The sequence below is a fragment of the Toxotes jaculatrix genome, chromosome 5 (assembly GCF_017976425.1).
Source record: "Toxotes jaculatrix isolate fToxJac2 chromosome 5, fToxJac2.pri, whole genome shotgun sequence".
In the NCBI taxonomy this organism is placed as follows: domain Eukaryota; kingdom Metazoa; phylum Chordata; class Actinopteri; family Toxotidae; genus Toxotes; species Toxotes jaculatrix.
The window spans coordinates 17650235-17663249 of NC_054398.1; the positions used below are offsets into that span (position 1 = coordinate 17650235).

At 38.5% G+C, this 13015-nt stretch overlaps 1 protein-coding gene across 1 annotated transcript; it reads left to right on the forward strand.

The window, feature by feature from the left end:
- Positions 1 to 590: 590 nt before the first annotated feature.
- On the forward strand, positions 591 to 7922 carry saal1 (serum amyloid A-like 1). The gene is made up of 13 exons (XM_041038048.1): positions 591 to 724; positions 1551 to 1750; positions 1959 to 2060; positions 2519 to 2602; positions 2739 to 2818; positions 2917 to 2976; positions 3053 to 3168; positions 3341 to 3515; positions 3809 to 3891; positions 4020 to 4205; positions 6028 to 6185; positions 6350 to 6442; positions 7225 to 7922. Exons 1-13 carry the CDS (start codon positions 721 to 723, stop codon positions 7300 to 7302), a joined length of 1419 nt encoding a protein of 472 aa, XP_040893982.1. The 5' UTR covers positions 591 to 720; the 3' UTR covers positions 7303 to 7922.
- Positions 7923 to 13015: the final 5093 nt, after the last annotated feature.

A 13015-nucleotide genomic window follows, 5' to 3' on the forward strand; every position in this document is an offset into this window, starting at 1 on the left:
AACTTGTTAGAAAGTGCAAACCTCTCAGTGCTAATTTATTTATTTATTTTTTACAAACATCTGTGACTGCATTATTACTGAACAGAAACACACAACAATATTATTACCAAATATTTTATTCAAACAACACACTCTTTCAACTGAGTCTTTATTCAAACAACAGAATGGGAATTTCATAAACTAAAAATGTAATAAAAACAGCTTTTACCAATTATATTTACTGCACTGACCCTCCATATTTATACTATTTTTTACGTTTTGCACACATATCAACAGCTGGGTCTATGTTTAAGTTAGTAAATTCTTATACCATAGTAAATCTGCAGTGTATAAGCATATTTCAGTCCAGATGTCCTGCAGCCATTTTCCGTTGGGCCCACAGTCTCCCTAATGAATGAAGTATCATGTTTCCATAAAACCCTGTGATTAATCAAATAAATCTAATACATGCCCCTGAAATGTGCTGGAATATAAACGTTAGAGACACACTTTGTCATCCCCCCTGCGTCCTACAGGTGGCGTCAGATTCATTTCGACTTGAGGGATTTGACCACAAGAAGTAGTGTGTACAGTTTTGGCGCATGCGCAGTCGGTGACTCGTGTTAAATGGAGGCTATTTGAAATGTTTTGAATCGTGACAGAAAAAGAAACGCGATTATAGTGATATTACTAATGGTATTAATGTTTAGCAGCTAGTTACGTTTGCAGAGAGCTGTCACTATGGGTGAGTTGACAAGAAGTTTATCAGTATGACGGATAGATAGCAACATATCGATAAGTGCGACATTTGTAGCTGCTAGCTAAAAATGTTGAATCGTAAGTTATTGGGAGCCAAAATGAATGCTAAAAAGCTGAATGCTAAAATGACAAGTATACTTACTACAGAACTATACTAAAGGATCATTTCGAGGTAGTAACGTATTTTCATTGACTGGTTCCATTATTGTGCTGCTTTATACTTCTCCGCTACTATATTTCAAAAAGAAAATTCTTGACTCCACTACAGTTATTTGGCAGCTTTAGTTGCTAGTCACATTGCAGATACAGATTTTTAATACGAAATATAATCAGCAAATAAACTCTGAGCTACCCAGTAATATATAAAGTACTTAAAATTAGCCCAACCTTTGCCAGCTGCAACATTAAAGTGATGCTTATATATTATACTTAATCCCTAAGTATAATATATATTCTTCCCAAATTTATCACTGTGCGTTATGAGTACTTTAACTTTTGCTACTTGAAATTAGATTTTAAAACGTTTGTTCTTCTACTAATAACAGAGTATTTCTACTCATTTTTAATCAACACTACAATAAAACAGCTGCAGTAACACTTGAGTATTACAGCCTTAATGAAGGTAAGAGTTGTTTCAGGGATCTTAGGTAGCGTTAGTTTAGCTAGGTGTAAGTAATAAACAGTCACTAAGTATAAATCCTCACATACTCTGAAAAATTTAACCCCAAAGCTAAAAGGACCAAATAGGAGTTGTGTTTTTGCTAGTCGAGTCAATTAAACACCTGACATGAGGTTCCCCCTTTGTTCCCCAGACTGTACTGTTGATGGTGCAGAGGAGGTGGAGAAAGAGAGATCAACATCTCCAACTGGAAGTCAGTCTCCTGTAATGGACCGTAACCCCTCACCACCCCCAGAAACAGCTGATGGAGAGGAGGATGAAGATTTGGATGCTATTGGAGACACTGTGTACAGCAAGCACTGGCTTTTCAGCACTCTGACTCATCTCATCCACGTAGGCAGGCTGTTGTTGCTCTTCTCAAATATGAAACATTTTATTAAACACTTGAAAGAAATGGAAGTGGGAAGTCATGTAGTAGTATTTTTCAGTGGAAAATAGCATCTAATCACACTCTAAACTTGTCTGGAAAAGCTGATGGAGTCTGCTAATTCTGATTCTAATTCTTCCAGCTAACGTGTCTTACAATGGTCATGTCTTGCAGATGGTCACAGAGCATTCAGAGGAGGACTCTGAAGGTCAAATGCAGCTTCCTGAAGATGATGAGGAAGCTCTATGTAAAGTTTGGGATATGGCAATGGATAAGGTAGAGTTTTTTTTAATACCTGATTTTCTTTACCAGGGGAATTTGTGTTGTGTTATAAAAATCTGTCACCTAGTTAATGGAGCTTTTCACGAACAATGCAGTTTTCACTGAATGAATGGTATTCATAAAGGGAACTACAAGCTTATAAAAAAGGAGAAACAGATCAAAATTTGTTAGTTTAGATTGTAGCTGTGCAAAAAAACTTGTTATTTAATGTTTTTTTTAATTATTTAATAAAAACCAAATGTACATTCTGTTCTGATAATTTACTATTCTGTAGTTATAGAGTTAAAGTTTTGGATGCTGGATGCTTGGATGTTTGCCATACTGTCAAGCAATATTGCATCTTACTGAGAGGTGTTTCTGTTATTTAGCCTACATTCGTTGATATAAATGGAGTGGACAGTGAACAATGGAAAGGTTTAGATATTTGCTAATGAATATCCAACTGTGTATAGGACGTGGCTGGTTTTCTGCAGGAATTCAAAGCTACAGATATCCTCCTTGGTGTGATAGCCAAATCTCGTTGTCCACGTCTCACAGTGAGTGAAATCCTTTCTATTTAAGGCCTCTCGTGTCAGAATATAATCATCTGTGTTATGTTTGGTGTTTGATGCTGTATTTCTGGGCTGTGAGAATCTTCAGGACAAGTCATAGATTTTTCTTGTGCTTATTTAGGAAATTTGTGTGGGAATCCTTGGGAACATTGCGTGTTTTCCTGACACTTGTATGACTCTCAGCCAAAATGAAGACTTAGGGTGGGTAGAAGTCATCATGTGTATTTGTCCTTAAATAGATTTTGAACATTACTGTGATTGAGTCACTCTACTTATTGCAACTCCCTGTGTGTCCACAGTGCTGTGCTGTTGCTTCTTCTTGGAGATACAGATCCTCCGACCCTTCTGGAAACAAGCAGGTAACATTTGCATTTTCTGCAGATATGTTAGACGGACACAGAGAGAAGTATTTATGTTTTCTGATGATGTTTGCAGATTGCTGCTGACCTGTGTCTCTCAGAAAGATGTTTGTTCCCTGTGGCTTCAGCGAATACGACAGCAGATGTCTGTGCGCTCCAACCTCTGTTTCATCATGTCCAGTTCTACCAATAGTATTTTGCTTTTACTCATTTCTTTATATATTATGAACTGATGAAGTTTTACTTGTGTTTAAAAAAATGAACATCTGTTTAACATATCAAGATGAACTACATTAACTCAAAGTGCCTGCAAACTCTTTATCTAAAATGGTTATTATAAGTAGATACTCTGTGTGTTTTACAGCGGACCTGCTTGAGAAGGTCGGGGAGCTGGTTGACAAATTGTTTGACCTTGATGAAGAGTTGATGAAGAGCTGGATCACAGCTCAGCCAAGTGAGGAGGAGGAGGAGGAGGAGGAGGATGGTGAAAGCCCCCTGGATGTGGTCTCGTGCTTTCTTGAGGCATCCAAGCAGCTTAGGTGGGAATCTGTAATTGTAATTCAGGAGAATGTTAGTTGAATTTTCATGGTTATGTTTATTAGCAGTGGGAATCATAATGATTTCCATGAAAGATGTTAAAAAATGAACCAGTTTAATGACTTCTAGTCTCATTTTTAGCTGATGCAGTGCTCTGGTAATTTTTTTTGTAACTAATGTCTCATAAAACTGATCTGTTATTTATTATTGGTCTGATCCAGCAGAGAAAATAAATACATGATGTTGATGTTATAGTCGACCCTCAGTATTCAACAGTATTAAATTGCTTTTACAGACCAGAGAGTCCAAATGGCTTAGAGGTTTATCTTCATGCCCTCCAACTCCTCACCACCACAGATGAGGGAATTCAGGTTTTTGGTAAGGCTGGTCATCACACTTGTTCAGATGTTGGCCTACCATCTCAGACGTTAAAGGTTTTCCCAGTAGTTACTGACTCAGTAAATGAACTCTTAACAGATAGGACAATGTTTTATTCTTTCTTCTAGCTGCCCCTGATGGACCTGGCAAAGCAGTATGGGACTTTGTTTGTGAGGTGGTATGTGAAGACCTTTGCCAGCCAAATGATCTTCCAGTGGTCCTGCAAGAGCAGAAGAGCATTTTGGTTCAGGCGTTTTCTGTGCTTCAGGCTCTTTATAGATGCCAGGATCAGTGGCCCAGCAAAAGTGACACAAGTAAGTTTTCCAACAGCTCAACTGTTCTTTTTAAATGCACCACGTACAGTGGCTACAGAAAGTATTCAGACCCCCTTAAAATTTTCACTCTTTGTTATATTGCAGCCATTTGCTAAAATCATGTAATCATTTTTCATTTTTTTTCCTCATTAATGTACACACAGCACCCCATATTGACAGAGAAACATGAAATTGTTGAAATCTTTGCAGATTTATTAAAAAAGAAAAACTGAAATATCACACGGCCATAAGTATTCAGACCCTTTGCTGTGACCCTCATATATTTAACTCAGGTGCTGTCCATTTCTTCTGATCATCCTTGAGATGGTTCTACACCTTCATTGGAGTCCAGCTGTGTTTGATTATACTGATTGGACTTGATTAGGAAGGCCATACACCTGTCTATATAAGACCTTACAGCTCACAGTGCATGTCAGAGCAAATGAGAATCATGAGGTCAAAGGAACTGCCTGAAGAGCTCAGAGACAGAATTATGGCAAAGCACAGATCTGGCCAAGGTTACAAAAAAATTTCTGCTGCACTTAAGGTTCCTAAGAGCACAGTCGCCTCCATAATCCTTAAATGGAAGATGTTTGGGATGACCAGAACCCTTCCTAGAGCTGGCCGTCCAGCCAAACTGAGCAATTGGGGGAGAAGAGCCTTGGTGAGAGAGGTAAAGAAGAACCCAAAGATCACTGTGGCTGAGCTCCAGAGATGCAGTCGGGAGATGGGAGAAAGTTCTAGAAAGTCAACCATCACTGCAGCCCTCCACCAGTTGGTGGAGGGCCTGCATGGAGTTTGCTAAAAAAACACCAGAAGGACTCCAAGACGGTGAGAAATAAGATCCTCTGGTCTGATGAGACCAAGATAGAACTTTTTGGCCTTAATTCTAAGCGGTATGTGTGGAGAAAACCAGGCGCTGCTCATCACCTGTCCAATACAGTCCCAATAGTGAAGCATAGTGGTGGCAGCATCAGGCTGTGGGGGTGTTTTTCAGCTGCAGGGACAGGACGACTGGTTGCAATCGAAGGAAAGATAAATGTGGCCAAGTACAGGGATATCCTGGATGAAAACCTTCTCTGATGACCCCAAGCACACAGCTAAAATAATGAAGGAGTGGCTTCAGGATAACTCTGTGACTGTTCTTGAATGGCCCAGCCAGAGCCCTGACTTAAACCCAGTTGAGCATCTCTGGAGAGACCTGAAAATGGCTGTCCACCACATTCACCATCCAACCTGACAGAACTGGAGAGGATCTGTAAGGAGGAATGGCAGAGGATCCCCAAATCCAGGTGTGAAAAACGTGTTGCATCATTCCCAAAAAGACTCATGGCTGTATTAGCTCAAAAAGGTGATTCTACTAAATACTGAGCAAAGGGTCTGAATACTTACGGCTGTGTGATATTTCAGTTTTTCTTTTTTAATAAATCTGAAAAATTTCAACAATTTTGTGTTTCTCTGTCAATATGGGGTGCTGTGTGTACATTAATGAGGGATGATGGCTGCAATATAACTGAAAAAAATTTAAGGGGGTCTGAATACTTTCCGTAACAACTGTAAATAAGATAGGCTGTCCAAAACATTCACAGTGACACTCCTTTCTGTGTGGACATTAATATACATAAAAACATAAAGGAATTATATAATTATAGATATTATAGGAATATGTTTTAAGACTCAGTATTAACAAATACAATAGGCTTTTGACAGGCTAAAGGTACAGTACTTCCCCCTCCTTCATCTTCCTTTTATAATAATAATAATTTCCTGATTTTTTTTTTTTTTTTTTTTTCTGTAAGTGTCTTCTATCTTTTGTTTCTAGATCTGCCTCTAATTGCAACCATTTTGCGAGTGCTCCAGTACCACAGTGAGTGCAAAGATGATGGTACCAGCAAAGAAGGCACAGAAGATGTACAGCTCCAAACTCTGGCAGAGATCACAGCTGAGTTTCTAGCTGACATCTGCAGTCAGATTCACAAGGTAATGCCACCAAAGGAACACTCACTGCTCACTTTCCTGTTGGATCACATTGCTTACTGACATTCTTAAATGCAACTGTTTAATTATTGTGAAAAATACAGATTCGAATTTTCTGTTATTAAAGGCCACTGAAGTGTCCATGCTGTTTTTACTATTCTTTATAGGACACTGTGGCAGATTTGGTGAAGAAAGGTTTCCTGACAGAGAAGACTTGTCTCACAGCTGCAGGCAGTTTACTTCCCAACTTTAAGACTTCAGTAAGTGTTTTTTCTAAATGGCTGAAGTAGATGAAAGTATACATTACATTCAGTTATGGAGTAAACAGAATGAAAGAATCACTATTTTAATATAAGCATGAGGAGTGAGGCTCCTTTTCCTTGTACATACTGTAATCACCTACGCTTCCTGAGCCACACACCGATGCTTCACAAACCCCTAAGGTTGTCAAGCAACGTACAATACAGCCGAACTCCAGCTGTAACAGTTTGAGTTGTTGAGGAATAGAAATAGTTAGTAGATATTAATAGATTAGTAAATTGATACAGAATTGTATGACTGTAATTTATTCATGACTCAAGTCAAGTATAAATATCAGAAATTTGTCGGCTACAGCTTCTTAAAGGTAATAAATTTTCTGTTTCATTGTTATAAGTGGAGTAACTTCTTCAGTTTCTTCACTGTTGGTGAGATAAAATAAGCTATTTTAAAATATCATGGTAACTTCTGATGGGCAACTGTCTGTTTTTGCTGCTTTTTAGACTTAAAAAGAAAAAAAAAACCTATTTATTTATTTATTTATTTAGATTCATTTGACATTGAATTTTCTTCAAGTTTCTCCTTTCCACATATTTTTTCCCCCCCAAGTAACTCAGTGGTCACGTGTGCAAACTGCTGTTGGTAACACCATTGTTTCACATAAAGGATTTATTTTTAGAGCTTGTGTCAGCTTGGGACGTGTGATGGACTGCTACTGTACACGACCAGCTCCTGTGGAAAATAAACATCATGTTTCCACCCAAACCTTCTTCCCCTTGTGCAGTTTCAGCACCTGCAGTTCATGTTGTCAGAGACTGATCCCCAGTTGGCAGACATGGTGAGGAAACAGTTTCCTGACTGAGACGCCCAGCAGATCAGTGTTCGGCACTCATCCAGACTCTCAGCACTGCTTTTTATAGTGGACTCTATTTCCTCTCCAAAGATCCTGCCTCAAGTCAGACTATTTGCATTTCCACTGGAAAGACTCAGATGTCACACCATCACTATTGTGAGCCACTCCTGAGTAAAGTCTGTAAAATTCTTTTTAATTGTTTTGACAATGCTATTTTTGTATTAATTAAATATTGTCCTTTTATTAAAATCAAGTTGTGTTTATGAGCTTTTAAACATCATTATCATGGCTGGACCACAAGCCTCAAACAAACAGCAGAACAGTCTGTAGAGAGGTGCTTCACTTTTTCAACCAAAAGAATCGACACAGGAAAATGTAATCTTCTTATCATTGTAATAATAATACTAATAGTCTTCATCAAATGCCATTGAAATATTACAGAGCAGTTGTATGAAGGTAGTCAGGTGACATCCAAAATTCATTACCATGTAACCTTTTTTTTTTTTTTTTTTTTTTTGAGTGTAAATAAAACACTGGTACAATGAAGCTGCAATGTTGTAAATTTTACAGTTGTAAATATACACTCCCTTTCATAATCACATTGATATTGGCTCTACTTTTTCCCAAACTCATCTATTTGCCACATATAGGCAGTGTCTCTGCCAGATATGCTTCCAGAAAATTTAGAAAAGAGACATGAGTCTTCACTGTATCTTGGCACTAGAACCATTTTTAACCCAAAATAAACAATGGTGTTTCCATCCTTAAACATTACATACCTTCATGTACTTATAAAATCCCTTGATTTTATTTTATTTTTTTAATATAATGTAATTATACGTTTCTGTATAAGATAAAATTGCAGTAAGTGTGTATTGAGTCACCTCTCCAAGCATATGAGTAATGGTGCTAATGCTGATGACAGCATCAAGTGTTTACCAGAGGGTGACAGTCACTCGGTAAGGACAATAAAATTAGATGAAAGGCTTGAGCCTGGCAACAATGAACTCATTTGGTTTACAAATGCACCATTTCGCCCACTCATGGAGAAGAGCAGGACAGCCTGCGCATTTCCAGCAAGCTTACGAAGGCTCTGTGAATATAGCAGCTTTTTAATTAAAGCTTGGATTGATATGTAGAACACTCTTTCTAATGGAAATCCCGAGATGGTCAGAGTGTATGCAGGACAGAGATCACCCTATGGGAAAAAAAAAAAGTCTTTTTAATCCTGCAGTCTCCAGACATGCTCTGAATCTTGACTAGACCCATGATGCACATAGGTGGCCGGTGCCTTGATCTACGAGTCATGTTATGTTTGTGTTGTAAATGACTGGAATGATGTAGATGCAATCATGCTTGGCCTTTCAAGATTGCTTGTGGCCAGTGACTTGCACTTTGCTGGCTGCTCTGTCTTCGGGCCTCGCTCCCAGGCGTGTCATGTCATAGAGATCAGGGTGAAGTCCAGATGTTTCCTGCTGCCCTGCCAAACTTCATTGTCAGTCTGCCAGTCTTCACAGCAGCTTGATATGATCTGACTCCATGAACACAACACAGCAGGCCGTTCTCCATGTGGCTGGTGCTTTATACACATCAGTGACGCCGAGGCATGTCAGGCCTGTCTGATGCTGATGCTGGATGTCAGTTATTTCTTTTTCTGTTCACCTCTGCCCACACAAACTAACTTGCTGTTCTTTTAAATGACCTGACATTTTGCCTTGCAGAGAAATGTGTTCTATTTTGGTCTTACATTTGTGTAAAAATTCACATCTGTTTAAACGCCTTATGTAACCCAGAAAGAAACACTTCCTTTCACATGACATTCCCGTGTAGTGGATGAATATTTGATTTATATCTGAGCTAATAAACAACTCTTCTACAACAGGAAATAAACTTTAACCTGTGACCAGGTGGGATGAAAAAGCCTCAACTGACGTGAGCTCTCATGGTGGAAGGTAGTCTGTCATTCAACATGAACAGAGCATGAACATGAACAGGGTTTTTTTGTTGGAATTTCTCTGAATAATTTTTGTGTCGTGCCCTGAGACTTAGACTGATCTGCCCTAAATGACAAAAAATAAGAAACTGATGTAAAATGTAGAATTTTGTCCACACTAGACCGTCTGAATTAAGCCCTCCCCGTTGCGTATAATGTCCCTGACACTGGTGTAGTACCTGTTGCTGGGCGAGCAGGAGGGATAATGAAGGGATGAAGAATGCGTGTGCAGCGTCACGTTCCCTCTCCTTTGATTCCAAGGCCTGGCCTATTCACAACCACCTGGTCAAGGCGTGTTAATAAAGACACATGATGCTGTTGGGTGCAATCAAAGCCCCCTTCAGCTCATTTCCTGAGTTCCCTGGCTTTCTATCTCTTGTCAACAGAATCACAATGAAACTTTCCCCTTCGTGATCCCTGAATATCAAAGACTCTGACGTTTCCTGCTCGCAAAAAGTGATGTGGTGACGTTGATGTTTGCATTTGCCTTAACTGCTGCTTCAACTAGCTTATCTGTTAGGATATTGTAATGATAAACTAGACATCAAGGATGCTGTACAGGGCGAGACCTTTGTCAGTGGCGGTGTAATAATATTTTTCTCACATTGTTACCATCACCCTCTAATTCATGCAGAGGATAAAAGGATTTATATTTCCGACAATAATATCCCACGAGGCAACATCTTTTAAAGATATAATTTTTTGTCTATGCAACAATGACAAAAAAGAAAACTTTTTTTATACAAGGCAAGACAGCTTTATTTAAACAGCACGTCAAACACAGAGGCAAGTGAAAGGCAAAGAATAGCATTTGAAGGACATTCAAAAACAATAAGTAATAAAAAACGAATAAAATCGCTTAAATAATGGAAAAATACAGTTACAGTGCAGTCAAAAATGCAAATTAATTAAAGGCATAGGAGAACAACAGAGGTTTTTAATTTAGATTTGAAATAGTTATAGCATAATGCAGCTTCACCCTGTTTAGTTCTGGAGGTTCTACCAGTTGACTTCTTCTTAAAGGCAGGAAATTCAATTAAGAAAAAACAAAAACAACAACAAAAAAATTGTACAACAATTGTACTAAATAAATAAGTAAATTTGTGGCTTTATGTAAATTTGGAATTGTGTTATTAATTGCATGTAGTGGAGAAAGAATGTAATAATACACCTAGTGCATTACATGCAAATGTCATGTAAGTTCACAAATAATTCCTGATTATTGCACGATACTGTCAATGACCCATTTTTAATCACTATCTTTGTTTTTTTTTTCTGCATAAAACGTAACATCTCTGTTTTGAATGTGGCAGGTGTTTATTGGCGCAGCTCTATCCTGTCCTGTCCTTGTGTACACTGACACCTGTCACCAAGTGGCATATGTTGCTGTTTGTTCTGCAATGAAAGAATTGGAGCTAATTAAAGAGATGAAGTCCTGTCACAGGAAGGGTACATAGGCAGACCATTCACTGTTCTGATTAGTTAGTTGTTCAAACATGGCTCAGGATCAGGTGAAAGACTGGAATTCTGTTGATGAAGTGCTAATAGAAGACCTTGAATTTTCTGGAAATTCAAATAATACCGGTCAGGAGTGGAAAGGCTGCCTGAAACACTGGGACTTTTCTTAAGTAGATATAAAAAAAACTATACTCAGAATTACCTAAAATACTCAATTGTACATATGATCTTTCCAATGCACAACATAAGTGAAGTGTACATTATGAATATGGTGTTAAAACAGATAGCTGTCTTTAGAAAAGGTTTCTGAATTTGATGTCATTCAGTCTGTAATTAAGAAAAAAAAAAGAACAAAATCTACTAGATATATTGATATTTCCTTTGTTTTTAGTTTTTCGCAAACAAATGTAGCTGGACAGATGGTGTCTAAATAACTTTCACAGATTAATTCAAGCATTAAGGTTACATTACATTAACTGTAGTGTTCACATTCATTTGATGCTGAAAGATTTGCACAAGTACACGATTACAGTAATTAGTGTGAATGCAGTTGATTACTTGAGCCCTGACAGACAGCATCTGCCCTGCTGAGGTGTCTTTGAGCAAGACACCAAATGTCTATCAAAGACACATGCTAATGCTCATGTTGGGCAGTTTCTTAGTACCATGGGTGAGATTAGCCAGAGAGATCTCGCAGCTTGATGCTCAGACACTGTGAGTAAATCCCTCTGATTGAAGTGAACAGAACTGGGGCAGAGTGGTCACGGCTGCTCTGTCACACACTCAGACACATCTGTAACCCAGCGTCTGCTCTTCACAAGCCTCCACAGAGTGATCAAGAAATGAGAGGTTGTGCCCTGATTTTTTTAGATGAATAAAACCTTCTATGAAAAAAGTGTTTACTCCTTACAGATGTCATGCAAACATTAAAGACAGTGTGGCTGCCCGCTTAGCCTGGCAGCCCATCTACAGCCCTTCCGTTTAAGTATTTTTAAGAACATTTTTACTTTGTGGCTTGTGAGCATTTTGTCTAATTATTGTTTTTACTGAGCACATTTCATGTGAAACACTATCTGTGTTGTAGGTGAACTACTGAATTTGGGAATGACTTAAATTTTCCACTTGGAAAATGTTTATTAATGGCTGAATTGTTGCGTCATATTATCTCATCCTTGAGTCTAATTATCCAGAGACCACTATCCACGTAAGGTAGCTGGGTCACCAGGAGAGCAAACCACAATGAGCCATCTTATTCATGCTGCACTCTGTCACCCTTGTCAAAGTACTCATTGGTTTAAAGCATCTCAAAGCACCTGTGTCAATTACCCTCTGAATGGCAGAGACAGAACAAGCCACATCACATTATTTATTAGAGTCAGCACTAACTGTTTAAACATACTTTAATTCAATATAAAAGATAAGATTAGAGTTGGTGTATTCATAGAGACTGCTGAAAACCCATCGGTTGGATAAGAAATAAAAAAAAGCGTTATTTGTAAACTGGATGCAGCATGAAATCTAATGAGCCTCTGAAAATGACATTAAATGAAGGAGATTTGATCCAGGAGCTGTCAAGACATGAGGAGATCAAAACACATGGCCAGAGCAACTGCAGCATAAAAGCAATGTTGTGAAGATGTATTTATAAGTAGATTTGGATGGGCTTGATCCCAGTCAGTAGGAGCCCACTTCAGTGTGCCATGAAAGGAACAGTTCATTGCTGAATCGTGAACAACAACATGGCCATACCATTTAGTAGGCTTTGTCCTTTTCCTGCCTTTTCTCTCCTTTTGTTAAAGAAGCAAGCCTCAATACCTATTCTAGGAAAAAAAAAATTCAACCTTTTTCTGCGTATTAGTCATAGAGTTAACATGTCTATAAACTCCACAATGCTCTTTGTTTTGCTTTAGGCAGCAGCAGCCTGGTTGTGACGTACACTGACGTATGCTGGTCAGTGGACTGCTGCAGAACTACAAGGAGAGTTTGTGTGAAAGAAGCCTCATTTCATTTCCTGTCAGAGGTCTGAAATTAATCTTGAATAGCCAAATTCCCTCTCCAAAGGTATGGGATAGCTACTTTTTATTTTGTAACATGTCAAAATCATAGCACATTTGTCCAGTGAGTCCATCACATAGAGAAATTGTGGCAAAGAGAATCAGAGGTTTAGGCTGTAACTGATGCTGTCCAGCTGTAGCAAGTTGTTCCACCTGCCCAAGAAAACCATTATGCATCAGTGACTTTCAGTCTATTAGTTGCAGACAGAAATGGCGT